We start from the raw sequence: 19,017 nt of genomic DNA, 5'->3' as shown, positions 1-19,017 counted from the left end.
GAATCTTTTATATGCACCATCAGACAAAGGATAGGATAGCACATACCATGACCTTTGATATACCAGTCATGGTGCACTAGCTGGAAGGAGAAATAGCCCAATGGGCCCGTTGATGGAGATCGATCAAAGACGGACAGTCGAGTGCTTCATCACCATGGAAAGTATTTAGTATTTCCAGCCAACTACTTTATATTGTAAAGTTAAACACACAAGTCACCACTGACGTTGAAAAAGTAATATCTACATTTGTATGCACATCTAACTTTAAGGAGAGCAAAATTTTGTACTCTAGTATAAAGAATTAAAACAAAAGGCTTGTTTTGTTTACCACCACCACAAGAGCAGATCGATTTATTAATCATTGTTTATTGAATGTCAAACATATGGTCGTTTTGAAAGTCGGAGAGGAAACCCGCTACATTTTTCCATTAGTAGCAAGGGATCATGCACCATCCCACAGACAGGATAGGATAGCACATACTATGACCTTTGATATACCAGTCGTGGTACACCGGCTGGAACGAGAAATAGCCCAATGGGCAGTATACAGAATAAAGACAACTCTAGTTAGACTTTAATATTTTATTGCTTTTCACTCTGATTATAATTTATAGGTCACTCTGGATTGTAAATCTACAAAGTACACATACAAGCACTCCACTCTGATAAACAATGCAAACAAATTAACAATCTATACTTTGTTGATCCACAAAACATGAAAAATGCTAACAAAATATTCTTAATGAACACACACTGGACAACCATACGAGGATTCTCAATCAGATTCCTTACATTTTCTGCACTTGATCTATTTAACAAGTTTTCTGCATTTGTGACAGAGAATGTATTTTTTATATATATATATATCTATATATTATATATATTATATATATTTTTTACAAACTTGAAAACAATTTTCTCAGTTCATTTAGTTAAATGAACAATAAACCTACCACACATTTACAGGAGGGAGGAAAAACACCCAACAACGCTGTAGCAGTAACTGCCGGGACTTTTAAGAAATTAACTGCAATAAGAAAAGTATCAAAAATTAAATGAAAATGCTCACATGAAAGCTGCAAGTTATTTCGTTTCAGGGCTGACGCCATCCATTGCCATATTAGCCATTTGCTAATTTTCAACATTTAGTATTCTAATACTAAAATTTTCTTTAAATTAGCCACTTTTGAATTATTTTCATGCAAATACTTTACATGTGTAAAAATTGGTGTAACCAAAATGCTTTCCAGGTTGAGCCTTGCGTTTGTGTTCATTTTTGTTTTTTAACAAGTACAGAATATTCCCTAAATGTAAGTTCAAGCCGACTAGTGAAATGAAAATGCCATCATGTGCAATTGGTGTATTTAGAGAAAAAAAAATACATATAAAAATCTGGTAGACATATATGTTATGGACAAACTATAACACATTCTTGTGTTGCGAAGACATTACTGTGTTAAAATGTCCAATACAAAAACATTGCTTAGAAAGAAGTCACCAACCTACTGTATATGTAACACATATACACACAAAAATATAACTGTAAAGTAATCATCATGGTTTCTGTTGATACTATTAAGCACTGCAACCAAAATTCTCATTTTAAAAAAAAGAAAAAAAAAAGGAGAAAAGCACACCAAAATACTAATAATGTTAACAGGAAACTAAGAAATTTTAATTTGTGGACAGTTTAACAATTTTAAAATGAAAACTAAGCGTATTAACAAGGTAATCTCAACAATATGCAATAAAGTAATTTTTTTCAACAATTACGGTAAGGTGAAGATAAACAGTTTATTTAAAAAATAAATAATGATTAGTAAAAATAATCTAAACATGCAAATAGAGCACTTTTTCACCAGTTAAACTATTTATAATTCTATAAAGTTGTCACTCAGCTATGAGTAATTCATTTTCTTTCTGAATTCACAAATAAAACAGACCAATGTTCACAAATGGTCAACAAATATATATAAATGCAGATAATTTGCAGATAATTTTCGTTAATTCATGCACTACACTACTCATGTGCCCAAGATCAATTCTTTTTAAGAACTTGCTTGAAAAGATGCACATTAAAATAACAATATTTTCCCCCTACAATCACCATCTATTCAACGTAGCACTTAAATATGCAGATTTCTATGTAAATAAAATATATAGACACATAACTGGACTAGTAAGAATGCTTATAATAATTTACAATATTTATATTATATATTTATTATGCAGCAAGCAAATTTAATCTCTATTTTACAAAAAAATCACAAATCTTTTGTTTAAATTTTACAAAAAATTATTCAATATGGACATTTTAACCGACAACTTAAAATAAATGAAACGACACCCAATTCATTGAATTTTTTACTTATAAAGTATACTGCATTATATAATTAATATTTTATAATGAGGGCAAAATGTGTTTTAACAAGTCAGTTATCAACTTCAGCTGATCAATATAACTGATCATGTTACCTAGTGATTTGATGCTGAAAATGGCCACCGTGTATTCATCACTGTTCTGGTGCAGAGAACATGTCCCTAAATGTTTTGAAGAGGTGTGAACATGTTCTGTTCTCAATTCCCACACTACCATGTGACTCGCATAGTACTGTGACAACAGGGACTTGGACTTTTGCAAACGCAGTTTCAAGGAGGTGGCAAGATTGCAGTGACAGTCACTTATCACAGATAAATTAGTTCATTAAATATTTCATAATTATTCTAATCTGTAAATATTTTTTTTACTTGAACTGGTCAAACTGGCATCACAGACTTAAAACGAGAACCTGAGTTTTGCTCTACCATCATAAACTTGAGGTTCACCAAGGAAAAAGGAAAAAATCATCATGTTCTGCTGCTCACCAACAAACAAGGAAATGGGTGTCGGTCAAAATGGAGGACATAGCCTGGTAATGTGAATGCTGGACTGTGTTCAGCCAGACCGAACAGAAAAACGTCTGCTAAACTGGTTCATGCACTTCATGGTAACCCTAATTCCAATATCAGGAACCAATCAAATAGATTGCGAATGTTAGTGAAACGTTCGCCGACTCAACTTGGGGCTGAAAGCTTGCATCTTCCTTTAAGTTAGCCCGATTTATGTATGTCACAGTAAATTGAGACGGTCTGGACATGTTATTTGCAAGAATATAAGCTTTTAAAAGTACTCCAGAATGTTTATTCTCAAATTATGCACCAACTAATCCTGATGTTCGAATTGAATGAATAATCAGAATCCAGTGTTTCTGCTGCAATGAAATTACACTGCAGCTGGAATATTTTATGACTGGAAAGTATCATCACTTACATATAAACCACACACAGAAAGAAAGTGACCTTGTTTTTGTTCCGTTTTTTTAAATATTTTTTCATGGAATTCCACAGAGAAGTACATTGCCTACAGTGTACAAAGTAGTACATATTTCCATGACAACAAATGATGAAGTTTACTTCTTAAATGTTGTTTACCACCTTACTGAGTAAGTGAATCTTAGGGTTTATTTAAGCTCTGAACTTGAAATTTATTTATTTTCAAGACCAAAGATTTTGTCCATATTAGTTCATTATGACCCCCCTGCATTTGTTACTTGCAAACAAACATACAGTTTTTTACAAACTAATACCAATTATACTTAAATTAATCTGCACATTTCCAATGTTCGCACGATACAGGAGGATAATTAAATTGGAAGACAGCTCCTAACATTTTATTTGAATTCAAGCACACGAGGAACAAGATATTCAGTCAATAAAGCCAATACTTAAGAATGTTGCATTGTTCAGTTTTTTTTAATCATAATGCTAGTGGGTAGTTACAAATATCAAAATATGTTTATAAAGCAAATTCTTTTAAATATTGCAATAACTGAAAATATTAAGGTCAATTTGATTTAATCAAAGTATTTATTGTAAATGTATAACTTGTAAATAATGTTGTTATCACATTAAGAGTAAAAACTATCGGTTTCAAAACAAATTCATGTGTATTACCATATACTATCTGCTTACATGGATACTAAATATTGTTTTACATTCTATTTCAAATTTATTTATTATAAATGGTGTACATGTGAGATACATGCGAAACAAAATATAAATAAGGTGAAAACAAATTCAATGATTGAAAGATGACAACACAAATAAATGCTTTAAACGTCTGCTATATAAAGTAATGTACTAATTCCTATTAACACAGTACCCAGAAGAGCATAGTATGCGTTTTCTTTTTAATTTTGGATAGTATCAACGTTTCGCAAATAAAATGGCATCATTTACATGCATGTACATTCATGAAATTGAATTGGTTTTGATAAGTAAAACTTAGAATAATGTGACATATAGAGTGAAATAAAGTATTTTACAATCCAAAATAAAATGGTTTAGATACTAGTAGTCATTGCATAATGATCGTACGGGTCTTTGCAATGCATGTTTACAGATCTACAACAACAAAAATGGGTCAATGTTAAACATTTCAAAAATTAACAAAAAATAGCAACATTATTAAGCAGTTTTGTCTCTCAAATTGTAACATACAACCAGGGAACAATGGAAAGCACATAATTTTTATATCAACATCAAGTAGTTGAAATTTAAAAGGATACAGGTTGTGTAAGATTAGGGAGGGAGGGAGGGGAGGGCGGGAGAGAGACAGAGACAGACAATCATAAGACAGAAAATTGAGACACATATAAAAAGAAAACAAATGTATTCCTTTCCTGTTAATATATATTGGGTTTGGGTTTTTTTTTAATGAGTCATGAAATGAAACTAGACACAGTAGGAAAATATTATTCATCTTTGGACTCCATTACAGTACAAAATACGACCATATTTACTTTAACATGAATACTGTTCCTGTAGCATCTACAATGTACAAGTTCACACACATTCAACCTACACACACACACACAACTGAAGCTATGTATAAAATGCCTGTCAAGTCCGCTTTATTTTTGGAATGTATACTACACAACAATCAACTACAGGTTTCCTCCATACTATTAATAACTAGAAATAAAAATAAACTATTTGTATATGAAACAAAACCAACTGGAAGTGTTAATAAAAAACCCACAACATGACTAAACTCGTCCCACACAAAAGCTTCCTATTCTACAAATCTGTGAACCATACCATCATGTAATTACATACAACAGAATAGTGTATTTATAAAGAGTTATTTTGCTGAAAATCGTCTCCTTTTGAAGGCACAGTGAAACCTCTGAAGACCGGACCCTCTGTTAACCGGAATTCCCTCAAAACATGACATTTTGCAGAGTCCCTTTTTAAAAACCAGGACAGATATTAAACCTCTCTAAACTGGATCACTCTATAAACCACACATTTGTCTTTGTCCCAAGAGGGTCTGGTTTAGAGGGGATTCACTGTATTAAAAGTATATACAGTTTGTGTTAAATTTAGTTGAACACTTTCTTGACAGTATCAGTTTTGTTTGTAATAAATTCTGCCCAGCATCATCTCTGCTTAATGTATACATGTATACGTTTATTGTTCACATGGTTTACAATAAATGGTTACATAAATATTGAAATAATATATAATTAATCTGGTATTTTTATGGCACACTTGTGATGTCATTGGTGTACAAGGACGTACAAGCTAGTGGTTTGTGAAAATGATGTCAATATATCTTTGATGTTGTATTCAGTAACAAGAAAAAACAAACAAACACTGTAGTTAGTTCCAGTTTTCCACCTTTTTATAAAGGGAAACTATTATGCATCATGTAATGTTATGATAGTACTTCTATGACAGTGACTATTCTTACTGAATATGATCATCCTTAACACAATGAATAAAACCACATTTAATGTTGGTTAAGCAATAACATCTTGTGGATCATAAATATATCATCACATTCTTTTAAGTGCCATAAAATGTATATAACTTAACAAACACAATGCCACGACAAAATCTATTTTCCAAAATAAATGGCAAATGTAATGAACATGTTTTACCTTTTATGAAGCAATTTCAATTAACAAGGAACACACAATTTTTCTCATGATTCACCAATGTAGATGTACACACATTTATACCGACCAATTACTCTATATAAAACCTATATCACAGTTGTAAACATTCTATTCTATACATACACTCACAAAACTAACCTCCCAGAGGCAAAATTTGAATTCCAGGTTAACCTCACACAAAAACTGTTCTACAGTTACAGGAAAATGCATTTCAGTTATAGAAGAAAAAAAATATTTCAGTTATTAGAAACAGTAAGCTCACAATGGATTTAATGTTAAAAGTTAGTAGCAAATTTGACATCCCTCAAGTTACATTCTAGTTGAGAAAAAGTTAACCCCACAAAGAACTGTTTCACAGTTCCTAGTATTAGCCAAACTAACTTCCCAGAGGGCAGTGTCTAATTATATAATAAAAAGCTAACCTCCATGAGGTTTTTGTACTCTACTTTAGAAAGTTAACCTCACAGAGAACTGTTCCCAGATATTATTAGTACTTCCATATCTTGGCCAATAGCAATATTTATGATGAAGTTAGTAGTAGTACCAAATATATTCTCCTCATGGTTCAGTAATATGATTTCGACCTCACTTGTACTGTTATGTACAATCAGGCTTCTTTATCTTGATGCTGAAAGGACCAAAACAAGCTTGACCATCAGTGGTTTAACAAACAATGGTGGAACTAATTCTCGACCCCAAGATATTCAAGGCTCACGAGATAAAATAGGTCAAAATAATGATATTCGACTATATTTGTATTCGGTTACCAACAATATTAACCGTGGCACTCTCTCTGGTTCAAATGATCAACATAAAACTCATTACACACCATGGATGTTAATGCTAGACTTGGTGGGAAATTTAATGGAGGATTACATTTATTATTTATTAGAAAGGCCAACGTTTAAGAGGTTATTATATTCATTAGGAAAGTGAACATCACAAATAACTGTTCTACAACTATTGTGATCGTGTTATGGGAACCAGTGACACTGACCACAACTTGGTCTTAAATGAAGTCGCTAACACATTTCATCCCTCAAGAAAGCTAACATCTACAAGGTTTGTAAATTCTGGTTAGAAAAGATAACCCTACTAATAACTGTTTTACAGTTATTATCAATTTGTTTTGTTATTGGCACACCTATGGTTTTCGTACATTCTACCAATTAGAAATTAACATCACATAACTATTCTACATTGTTTTTTGCATTTAGGACAACCAAAAAAAAGAAAAAAAGTATGCAAAACACAAAAATATTGATGAAAATTATCTAAAAATTCCAGTACAGTGTTAAAACATTTCTTCATATTTTAAGCTTTTCTTGCTTATACTTACAATATGTAGATATTTATTTATAATGTATTTATCTTGCCATAGAAACATAGCTAGAGCCTATTTTGGCAATTACAAATTTCCATTTGCCTCGTCTTAATTTTTAGGTTTCAATTTCTACGTTATTTTGGCAAAAACGTAAAAGAAAAGACACCAAACTGAAAAAATCTGCATAAAGCAAAACATGACTTTTTAAGAACACTGCATAACTGGCCAAAATACTTTATCAACGTCATCTCGTAACAAAACGTTACTTTCTGTAACACCACATCACAGTCTGTGTTTGAGAGAGAGTGTAAACAGGGGAGATAAACACAAATGAAACCTCTGTGCACAAACGAATACATCACTAGACAAATCATTTCCATGGCACTGTTTGTTTATGCAAAACCCTCTTTGTTTATGCTATCACTTTACATAATGTAGGAATCCACACTTCTACAAATACAAATGTATTACATACAAGTGCAATGCATTACGTCAAGTTAACACATTATATATCATCCAGAGAGATCACACTCGACAAAAGTACACATTAGTATTATCCATGTCATCTAAAAAGAACCATGCATTATCCATCGGTAACGGCTACTTCTGTTAAAGTGGAGTCATGGCTCGCGTCTCCATTGATTAGTGGAGTGGCAGGTCCGTTATCTAGTTTGATTTGCAAGTCATCTGTTTTAATGCACTTCTCCGTACATGTTTCAGTTTTTTCCTTATGAACACAACATTCGGCATGTTCCGATTTAACATCAGTAATTTCAGTAATTTTAGCTTCACTCTTGTTCCCTGTGCTTGTGCCTCGCTTCGACATCTCTTGTCGGAATCTCTCAATATCATCCGGGCTGGAAAATAAATAAAAATAAATTAAAATCATTTCAGTGACAGCCACAGAGTGAATTTTGACTGGGTAAAACATACATAAATATCAAACATGAACATACCATAAATCAATGTTTTCCAATGAAGCAATACAAATGAACGAAGGAAATGTTTTATTTATGGTTATATGGCGTCGGTGTAGGCAGTACCAATGCGAGTTGAAGGATTTTTTTTTTTTTTAAGTGTTCTAAACCACTAAACAGTGCAATATAATAATGTTTGTTGAAATAGAACACTTGATTTTTTAAAACTGTTTTACTGCAGTTCTTTATATCAGAGGTGAACGATCATTTTGGAAGTGTTTTTTTTATTGTAACAGAACACCTTTTGCTGGTTGTTTGAACGAAAGCTGAATTAACCTCCTCCAGCCCCCGTATTTGGTACATCTTTAAGTTATTATTACTACTACATCAGGGCTCACCCTGGATCAAAAATACCTGTAGCCAAAATATTAGCCAAATGGAATTTTTATTAGCCATATTGAAAATGCTTTAGCCAAATTTGTTTTACACAGTACTGTATAGAGTATTTATATGTGAATATGAAAATGTATCTTTTTCAGCTAATTGTGTACAAACTGGAATAAACAGGAATAACAAAACCTCAATGGGGGTAGGGGTAGTTAATATATTACTTCGAGTTTTATCAGCGGGGGTGGGGTTGGGATGGGGTTAAGCAATATCTTCAGAGTTTGAAGCCAGTACCCCATACACCCACCCTCACTTCTAAGGTCTATGACATTAAATTAACAAACATACAGAAATATGAGGGTGGGTGGATGTTTATGGATGGTGTTGTTTTTTCTTTTTTCCCAAATAAAAAGTTGAGATTTTTTTTTTAATATATATATATATACAGTCATCTCCACTTATTTGCACATCGGTTTATAGCATAATTCGGTTAATCGACTATTTTCACCCAACACGGAACCATTTGCCCTTATAACACTACAAAACATCCGGTTAATTACACAGTCTACAGGCTATATATCGGTTATTTGCACATATAAATAACAATTTTTTTTTTTGTGTGTGCTAAATTAATGTCACAAATGACTGAGAATGTCTATCAAACTTTGGCAAAAAAACTCAAATAAATCACCGATTAATGTTTTGTTTGAGCTCACTGTGTGGTAAGCCGACTGTAATCGCTGTTTACAGAGTCGACGTGTGACATGCAAATGAGATGGTGTGCACGTTACTACTGGTGAATCACAATACCCGACTACAAGATTTAAGAATGACATAATTAAGTTGAATAAACCTAAGACCTAATGTTTTGTTTGCAATATATTACTGTTAATCAGAGGCCATCTCAATAACAGGTAACTCTCCGACTATTATTTTTAGAAGTACCGCCTGTGCGCTTGTACGCATGCGCACTCAACTATTGAGGCCCTATTCGATTGACGTGTTCAGGGCAATCATTGTTCTGTATCAATTATTACGTTATGTTGAGAAGCCTTGTTAATAATTAAAAGATTACAGATCAATCGTCCTAGGCGGTTATGTTTTTAATAAATGTGACCGAGAAAGGGTTGTTGTTCACTTATTCATTAGATGCAGTGTACGCTATATCTGTTAAACGCAAAAGAAACGATTTATCACTTGCTTCCCGGAAAATGTAGCGGAAAAAAAAAGAATGGTGGGGGAGGTCGTCAAAAAAACAAACATAACAAAGACCGTTATTTATGGATCGTCCCTAAGTTTCTGCTATATTGTTAGACACCAATCAGTCGGACCGCACCATGAAGGTCAGTCAGTTGTGTTAGACCGGTCATGCATGCAATGCAGACTGCTGGAACTGATAACGACTCACTAGCCGAGCTTAACTTTAATTGCTTAACAATAGCAAAGTCATTATTTGGGGATCACAAATAATACCAAAGCTTGCCATATCTTTTGGGATGGAAAGAACACCATACCAGCAAATTCATACAAGTTCACGTAATTCTATTCGGTCAATCGGTAATTCCGGAAACTGACGTCATTTTGTAAACACGTGCACCGATGAAACGTGAACTTTTTGATGGTTCTGTTGTTTCAAGTTTATCTCATTAACTACATGGCTAATACTTTGTTTACACTAGTGGATGGTCAGTGTTTTTTTTTTAATGCACAAAGTTTGTGTTTTTAGAAAACGACACCAGTTTGTGTTTTTAGAAAACGTCGCCCAGTGACGGGCGTTGTTGGTTTTTTTAAAAATGATTTCTGGTCTGGCAGATTAAAACAAAAACGTCATACTAATTATATATATATATATATATATATATCGATAGATATATTTTTTTTACATTTATATATATCCAACTGCATGTGACATGTGTTAACTGTAATAGTTCCGGTATGAAGTACCGCATTATGCTAGACTATCTCCCATGCCACTTTGTAGTTGGATGGCTGTTACAAAGTGAAAGTCGGTACTCTATCGGTTAATCGACTAACCCGGTTAATTGCACAAAATCAAGCAGCACCGAGGGTATGCAAATAAGCGGGTTTGACTGTATATATATAGAACTCATTATTTCTTTAAATAGCAATCTTTATGTTAGTTTGAATAACTTTTTTTTTTTTTTTTTTTTTTTTTTTTAAAGTTACCCATCAATTCCCCAACCCAAATGATTTCATAATTTGTGCCAAGTTGTTGCTGTTGATTTCAGCGTCGTGTTAAATGCTTGTTGTGATTTCTGCTTACAAAATACCTCGGCTAAGAATGCCGACTTCACCACAGTATACTCCATTTATTTAAAAAAAAAAAAAAAAAAAAAATCCTTTAATAAAATTAATATTTACGGTCTTTTTAAAATCCAGCTAACTTATTAAATGTCACTTCACAGTCTTACAAATTTACATCTAAAATTATCTAACAAATATGATTATTGTAAACTAATTTTATTCAGTGTACATTTAACAGCAAGCATGTTCATTTCCGGCGATCGCGATCTGCATGCGTGCTCTCGACCATGGGTACGAAATTAACAAAGACAAAGGAATAAACAAAAACTGCAGTTAGGTATTCATTGATGCGAATAACTATTGTTTTTATACAAATTTACATCAAGATTTACTTTTGCGTAATCGTATTGTTTAATGTCCGCAACGATGTCTCTTGACACGCGGGTGTCAGCTGACTGAAGCGTGGCATTTATTCGCACCGAGAGCTGTCCTCAGTTCAGCCAACGAACATTCTTCCTAACGTTTGCGAACTATTTGATTGGTGTTCGTCGTGTCCATTTGGTTTAACGTGAAGTGCACAAACCAGTCTAACGAACGTTTTGTTTTCGCTCGGTCTGGCTGAACTCGGACCTTGAGATGGCCTACATGTCTTTTGGCCCTGAACTGGCATGTGTATTCAAATTGACAAGCATTGTCGGTCTGTTTTTATTACTTTGGTTCAAAGATTTTACAAAGTAAAAATAACAAGATACAGATCTTCCAGACATTGCTGTCATACATGTTGAATGCATGCCTTTAAAATTAATAACCGTGATTATTAAAATACGCAAACATTATAAGGCCTACGCTGTATTCTGCATGACACCGTTTCTCGTTACCGGTCGCGAGATCGCTATTACGCTAATTGAATATTTGGTAGTATTATTATGTTTGAGGTGTCGGATAGATTATGTAACCGTTTGTTCACACCAGAAGACAGAAAATGGCTTAGCCAAAATTTTAGCCACTTGCAAATTTTATTAGCCATTTTTTTTTTTAATTAGCCAATAGCTAATTTGGCTACCGACAGCGCGAGCCCTGCTACATATAAGTTAGGATGTTTCACATTTATTTTTCTGTGAGCATTGTTAATGTCCCACTAATCACTCGCTTGGAGCTTATGAGATATTTTCAAGCACAAAGAACTGTTATTGGCTATCTGTACTGGTAACTCGGTCCGATTTAACTTCAGTTTGATGTTACATTTCAACACGACTGTACTGAAAACTACCAAAATTATATTTTTAGTTCGTAAGTGCCCTTCTCGTCTCTCCAAAGAAGACTCAATTACTGTACCCCAACTAACCTCTGAAAGGAAGGAAGGAAATGTTTTATTTAATGAGGCACTCAACACATTTTATTTACGATTTTATAGTGTCCGACATATGGTTAAGGACGACACAGATATCGAGAGAAAAAACCCGCTGTCACCACTTCATGGGCTACTCTTTTCGATTAGAAGCAAGGGATCTTTTATATGCAACATCCCATTGACAGGATAGCACATACCTCAGCCTTTGATCCACCAGTCGTGGTGCACTGGCTGGAATGAGAAATAATAGCCCAATGGGCCCACTAACAGAGATCGATCCCAAACTGACCACACATCAAGCAATCACTTTACCACTGGGCTACGTCTCAGCCCCTGAACCTCTGGTTACATTAAACCCTGTTCAACAACAATTCCACCTTGACCGGAGGATATGTGATGATAATTATTAATGAGGTAAAATGTTTGCTAAAAACAAACTGACTAAATACTTGCCTTATTTGGACAAAAACAATACCATTGATAACATTCAAGGTATCCAAAACACTCGACAATGATGGTGTCTGGATCTGAAAACAAATGATTAATGTTACATACTTAATTACAAACAAATATTAATTAAAGCTGTAATGATGGGAGTATTTTAATATTTTTGCTTTTAGAATAAATGAAGATTCATTTTCTTCTCATGATGCTTAATTCTTTGATTCATGTTTCCTATAATCTCTAATCTTTGTCAAAACTGTTTAGTTATGTTAGGTACTAAATGAAGATTAATATGATACATTTATTTTTGTACAATTAGTCAATGACATTTTGTAGTTAAAAAAATATATATAATAAAAAAAAAAAATTCATATTAAAACGCAAAAAATACTACACAAATTCAGAAACTCATTAATAACATTGTAAGCTTTACATTGTGACCCTGTGAAAAAAAAACCCCGACAAGGGAGTCAAGGGAGACAAATTCACCTGAATGGGAGGGAAGGTAATGTTCTTGTCTCCCTTGTAAATCTCGTTCATTTTCTTTTGGAAGACGACTGCCTGCTGCGTGAGATGTTTCAAACACTCGGAACTCTCCTTCGTTCTGTCATGATCCTCCCCTAACTGAACACACAAACAATACACATTTAGTGTTAATTTTTTAACAAAATGAATGAATAAATGAATGAATGAACGAACGACACCTCAGCACAAAAATACACATCGGCTATTGGGTGTCACAAATGGCAAATACTAAAGTATATGAAATTATTATTTATATATAACCATGTAAAATCACAGTGTAAGGAGCTGTGGGGGAAAAGTATAATACAATACATAAATCAATGCAAGTATATTTCAAAACTTTGTTTAGAAGTCAAAGTGTTTAAAAAAACTTTACAAATAAATCTGGATGGAATTTAAAAGATTCCAAAACATTTCTGTTGCCAAATATATCATTTCTCGTCAGCGTGAGATTATCACACTCCACCAAAATGTGGTGCACAGTCGGTGTACACTGACAATGTTCACACTGAGGAGGGGGGTTCTTTTTAACTCACTAACAAATAAATTATTTGTTAAAGTCACTTAGTATGATATCTTTCTCAACACTTCACCAATAAACTACTGCTGACTTGCTGAGAGCAATGGAAAACAACAATTAACAACAAAAAGAGTTAAATAGGATTTGAGGAAATCGTGAACATTTCCCCATTACATACAGCTAATGATTGGTTTAATATTTTTTAATGTGTCAGGGGCATCTCATTATAGGTCATGTGAATGCCTCTTCCTTCTGACTTTCCTTCTTGCATATAGGTCAAGAGGTCAGCTCAGGTATGAAAAGAAAAATAATTATATAAAGCAATGGAAATCACCGTTTGTTTGTAGATTGCGTATGCCTCTTTTTCGCTCTGCAGTGCGGCTCGGAAGTCTCCTCGACAGGAATGGGTGCGAGCAACAAGATGGTAACTCATGGCAACTTTTAAACTCTTAGCACCAAAGTACCTGCAAGAAGAAATTTTACATTTTATTCCATATAAACATACAATGTACAAAAATACGTGAACATTGTATATCAATTTGTATTGGTATACATGAAAAATCTTTTCACTACCCACTTAAAATTTCTATTAGTTGCATGCTATAAAGAATGCAAGGTACATAATTCTGTACCCATGGCATGAATCACCAAGCTCCATAAAGAGTAGATGAGATTAACATGGAATATTTCTATCACCTCAGTTGATTAGGAAGTCCATAACAGCCCAATGGCTAGGTCCCTAGTCCGTGAGGTAAGCAAAAAATATGCAATTTTTGTTTTATAAAGATGTTTATATTAGGAGATGGTCTGTGTACCCATGGCATGAATCACCCACCTCCATAAAGAGTAGATGAGATTAACATGGAATGTTTTTATCACCTCAACTGATTATGAGATCCATAATAGCCAATTGGCTAGGTCCCTTGCCCGTAAGGTGTAAAATGGGTAGGATAAAATAAAAATATTGGCAATGGTGATGTAGCAGTTAAGTCATTGGACTTAAGGCTGGTAGGTACTGGGTTCACATCCCGGTGCTGACTGCAATTTATGTGAGTTTTAATAGCTCGGTGAACATTTTGGGTTTTTGACAAAAAATGATTTATTACCTCAGCAGATTATGAAAAATACAATAGCTTAAAGGCTAAGCCTTGTGCCCATGAGTTAATTATGCACCATAATGCAAACTCCATAAACTGCATTCAAAACATGGTTTCCATATTGAGATAACCTTTGTACCCATGGCATGAATCACCCACCTCCATAAAGAGTAGATAAGATTAACATGGAATGTTTCTGTCACCTCAACTGATTATGAGATCCATAATAGCCAAATGGCTAGGTCCCTTGCCCGTGAGGTATTGCTGGTAAGAATTACATTTAAAATGTTTTTCACCGACATCTAATGAAAGAAGAAACACCACCACCATTTTATCAACCCACTGTTCAAATGATGTGACTGTTCAAATGAGCAAACTTTACACTTTGATGTTGTGTAGTACATATGTGACTCTGTTTCCAGTTTTTAATATTCAAGGTTGTACCCGAATTGATTGTATGTGGAGGGTGAAACCGGAATTGGAGAATAAAGCAGTTACTATTTTATGTCTTATTGAGTTAACTGCAGTTTTGTTTCTTATGCAAAGTTGGTTGAAATGTTTTATTTTATTTAATTAAAGGTGCCATTCTCCCTATATGGTAATGGCAGTCACAATAACTTCAAATAGATGTTTTACTAAACAAGATACAAGTATTACAAGTTAGAAAGTAGACATGAGAACAGTGGCTGTAGTGTTGAAGTGGCGTGAAGACTGAAGAGAATTTTGTTGATCCCCAGATGTTAGTCATCACAATTATCACTGAATATTAGGACTGTCATATGACGTCAAGTATATACACTTAAAGTATATATTTTAATCATGTATAATACATATGGAATTTCATAGAAGCATAAAAACATCACCTAAAATTCTGTACCCATGGCATGAATCACCCACCTCTATAAAGAGTAAATGAGATTAACATGGAATGTTTCTGTCACCTCAACTGATTATGAGATCCATAATAGCCAAATGGCTAGGTCCCTTGCCCGCGAGGTGTATAACATATCTAAATAAACAGTAACCCTGACCAAACTGAAGAAACTCAGAGGAAAAAAAGAAAAGATGATTACATGACGGAAACTGGATACCCAGAACACAATAAGAGATTTTAATTGATAACTGGTTAATGAGGAATTTGGACCAGTCCACTAAAATGGGAAAATACACTTAGGAATAGAGACCATTGGTGTATTGGTTACGCCACCGGAATTAAGGCTGTTAAGTAATGGGTTCGCATCCTGGTACCATCTCCCACCCAGTTAGTTTGTTTTGTTTTAACGACACCACTAGAGCACATTGATTTATTAATCATTGGCTATTAGAATCTATGTCAAACATATGGTCATTTTGACACAGTCATAGAGAGGAAACCAGCTACAATTTTCAATTAGTAGCATGGGATCTTTTATATGCACCATCCCATCATCTCCCACCCAGAGCAAGCTAATTGACTCAATGGGTAGGTGTTAGGCCACTAAACTGATAGCTTAGATAGCTGAGGTATGTGCCCAGGTCAACGTGCAGAAAACTAATTGGATATAAGCACAAAAATAAGTATAAATGAAGAAAGTTATGTACAGAAAGCATTTCGACACGTAAACTTGTTTTGCACTGCAGACAGAGAAGTGATTTCTCACCTGACATTCAGCTGTAGAGTGTGCTCCAGGAATTTCAGGGACAACTCGTACTCCTCCACAGCATGCAGGATCAGACCAATGTTACTCTGAAATTGCAATACTTTAACAGTTACATCTTTGAAATACATGTTCTCAGATGGCCACTACATCAAATGTTTTCCCCTCCCTAATGTGGGAAGCTATAGACCTCTATGTGAAAACAATTTAGGAGAGTAATTAACCACTTTCCTAACTTAGAATGTGGGAAGCTACAGACCTCGATGTGAAAACAATTTAGGAGAGTAATTAACTACAGTCGACCTTCGATAACTCAAACTTCGATCTTTCAAAAACGTCGATCTCTTGAAGTGAAACAGCGGTCCCGACCGAACTGCTATACAAACTAGTAATAACAGACTTCGAACACTCAAACTTCGAACATTCGAAAAACTCTATCTCTCAAAGTAATTTTTTGGTCCCACCATAAAAAATTAAGGGATATTGCACTTCCAAAACTCGAAGTTTGTGGAGTGACTGAGCCTTTTAACTGTACCGGTAATACTTTAAAGAAAAATGAATTGTCACCCAAGCCAAGCGTGAGTTCCCCGACTGGTCTCGGCTATCGATGATACACTCGGTAATTACAGAATAATAGATTGCCGACTATGCGGAACGAAATGATCCTACATGCCTGCATTTGGTTGTCAGTGTTTGTACACGGCAGCGGGCCTCATTACACAAAGTACGGATAGTCTTGTAATCTTCAAAGAACTGTTGTAATAACAATTAACGCTGTTTTTTTTTTTTCTTAAACGAGTGAATCATGTCAAATTTGTTATTTGCTATTTAAGTGTGAATTCAAAATGATTCATTACTAGTCATTTAGTTATGTTAGAAACTGATACATCAGAGATCAAACAATCTGGGGAAGGACCCGGCAACGGGGGGATAGCCAGATCGGTTAATAGTCACGCTTTCTTGTCATCCAAGCAATCTGGCGAAGGGCCCAGAAATGGGGGGATAGCCACCATACTTAGTGCTAATCGACATTCAGTATTTTAATTTATTAATAAATACAATAAAAGTACATAGAGATGTAGGTCAAATTGATTGGATTTATCTCGTTTCTGTTAATATTTACTTAGTTTTATCATATACACAGAAGAATGTGCTAACATCTGTGTTGGGGACAGGGATGGAGCAGCAAACGTGTCTTCCGATATCAACGAAATGATAATACTACAATGCAGTTTCACTTTGGGGTCTGCTGTACGAATTTCGAAAACTTGAACTCCCTGAAACTCGAACTATTTCGTCGTCCCCTTCAACTTCGAGTTAACGAAGTTCCACTGTACTTTCCTAACTTAGATTGTTGGAAGCTATAGACCTCGATGTGAAACAATTTAGGAGAGTAATTAACCACTTTCCTAACTTAGATTGTGGGGAGCTATACTGATCATTACTAATCAAACCTTTTTTATTATTATTCTCATGCTAAGGTGAGCTAAAACTTACTCTCCTACTCTCCTTGGACCAGTCTCGGGAGAGTGATGACAGGGCCGTAGCTAGTGGGGGTGGGTGGAGCAAGGGGGGGGGGGGGGGAACATTATAGAAACTTAAAGAAAATTCTCTTAACCATTGAAGGAGTTTTAGACTATTATCTACTCAGTTTCCCCCCCCCCCCCCCCCCCCCCCCCCCCCCCCCCCCCAACAAAACATCCTAGCTACGGCCCTGGATGAGGAGTCAGAATGATAGCTGCCATTGAACAGCAATGTCTAAGCTAATCTAACATATATATATTAACTGAATATTCTTCCATCTTGCAATGATGAACCCCTTCATTTATGACATCAAATCCAATGCTTGGATGAAGATTTATTGTACGTTAAGAGTGAAAGAGTGACATTAACCAATGTCGGAGACAATAAAAAGGCAGTATTGAGTGCAAAATGGAGAATCACAGAGTGTAAGTGACACTGTACTCCTCATAATCTTTACAACAGAACTAATGTGATATTTAATCTGAATATCAGAACATGAAAAATTGCACATAAACATCAACATCAACCTGGACAGACTAACAATACAGTTTTTAACTATTCCTTCCAAGTCTGTGTATCTAGCTACTTACGTCGATGAGAGCAACATCAGGGTGGTTTTCTCCGTGACACAGGATGGCGAGGTATCTAGCTCGGTACATCAGCCTCAGAGAACTGGACACTTGGTTGTTGGCAAAACAGTACAGTGCTAGGTGAGTCTGAAAGTAAATTAATACTGTATATTTTAAAATCTGTCAAATTCACTAAATACATATAAAACTAGTTAAAATCTGAAAAAAAAGAAAAGAAAAAGAATCCCTTTACGGACACCTCGGCATACCGTTTTAATTGTTAACTAGTTAGCTGTACAAGAAATGATAATCGCAACATTAAATGTAAAAGGAAATCTGTTGCCACCATCAAATACTCCTTTTAATTAGCAGCAAGGGTAATTTATCATGTAGTTTATGCATTTTTCAACAGTTGAAAAAGAAAAAAAGACTAACCATGACATACAGAGTCAATG

The 19,017-nt window shown here is 34.5% G+C and overlaps 1 protein-coding gene across 2 annotated transcripts in view; it reads right to left on the bottom strand.

Moving 5' to 3' along the window:
• Positions 1 to 567: 567 nt before the first annotated feature.
• The window catches only part of LOC121367973 (clustered mitochondria protein homolog), a 64,143-nt gene continuing 45,693 nt past the window's right edge, over positions 568 to 19,017 (bottom strand). For both annotated transcript variants that reach the window (XM_041492447.1, XM_041492448.1), the window contains exons 30-35: positions 18,584 to 18,709; positions 16,473 to 16,558; positions 14,070 to 14,199; positions 13,180 to 13,314; positions 12,700 to 12,773; positions 568 to 8,183 (exon numbers count right to left, since the gene is read on the bottom strand). In XM_041492447.1, coding sequence (XP_041348381.1) covers positions 7,910 to 8,183; positions 12,700 to 12,773; positions 13,180 to 13,314; positions 14,070 to 14,199; positions 16,473 to 16,558; positions 18,584 to 18,709 — 825 coding nt within the window. In that variant the 3' untranslated portion in view covers positions 568 to 7,909. The remainder of the gene's footprint in view (positions 8,184 to 12,699; positions 12,774 to 13,179; positions 13,315 to 14,069; positions 14,200 to 16,472; positions 16,559 to 18,583; positions 18,710 to 19,017) is intronic.

This window comes from Gigantopelta aegis, chromosome 3 (genome assembly GCF_016097555.1).
Source record: "Gigantopelta aegis isolate Gae_Host chromosome 3, Gae_host_genome, whole genome shotgun sequence".
NCBI lineage: Eukaryota > Metazoa > Mollusca > Gastropoda > Neomphalida > Peltospiridae > Gigantopelta > Gigantopelta aegis.
Note: the sequence above shows the minus strand (reverse complement) of the source record. Positions and strands in the feature narration are given on the sequence as shown.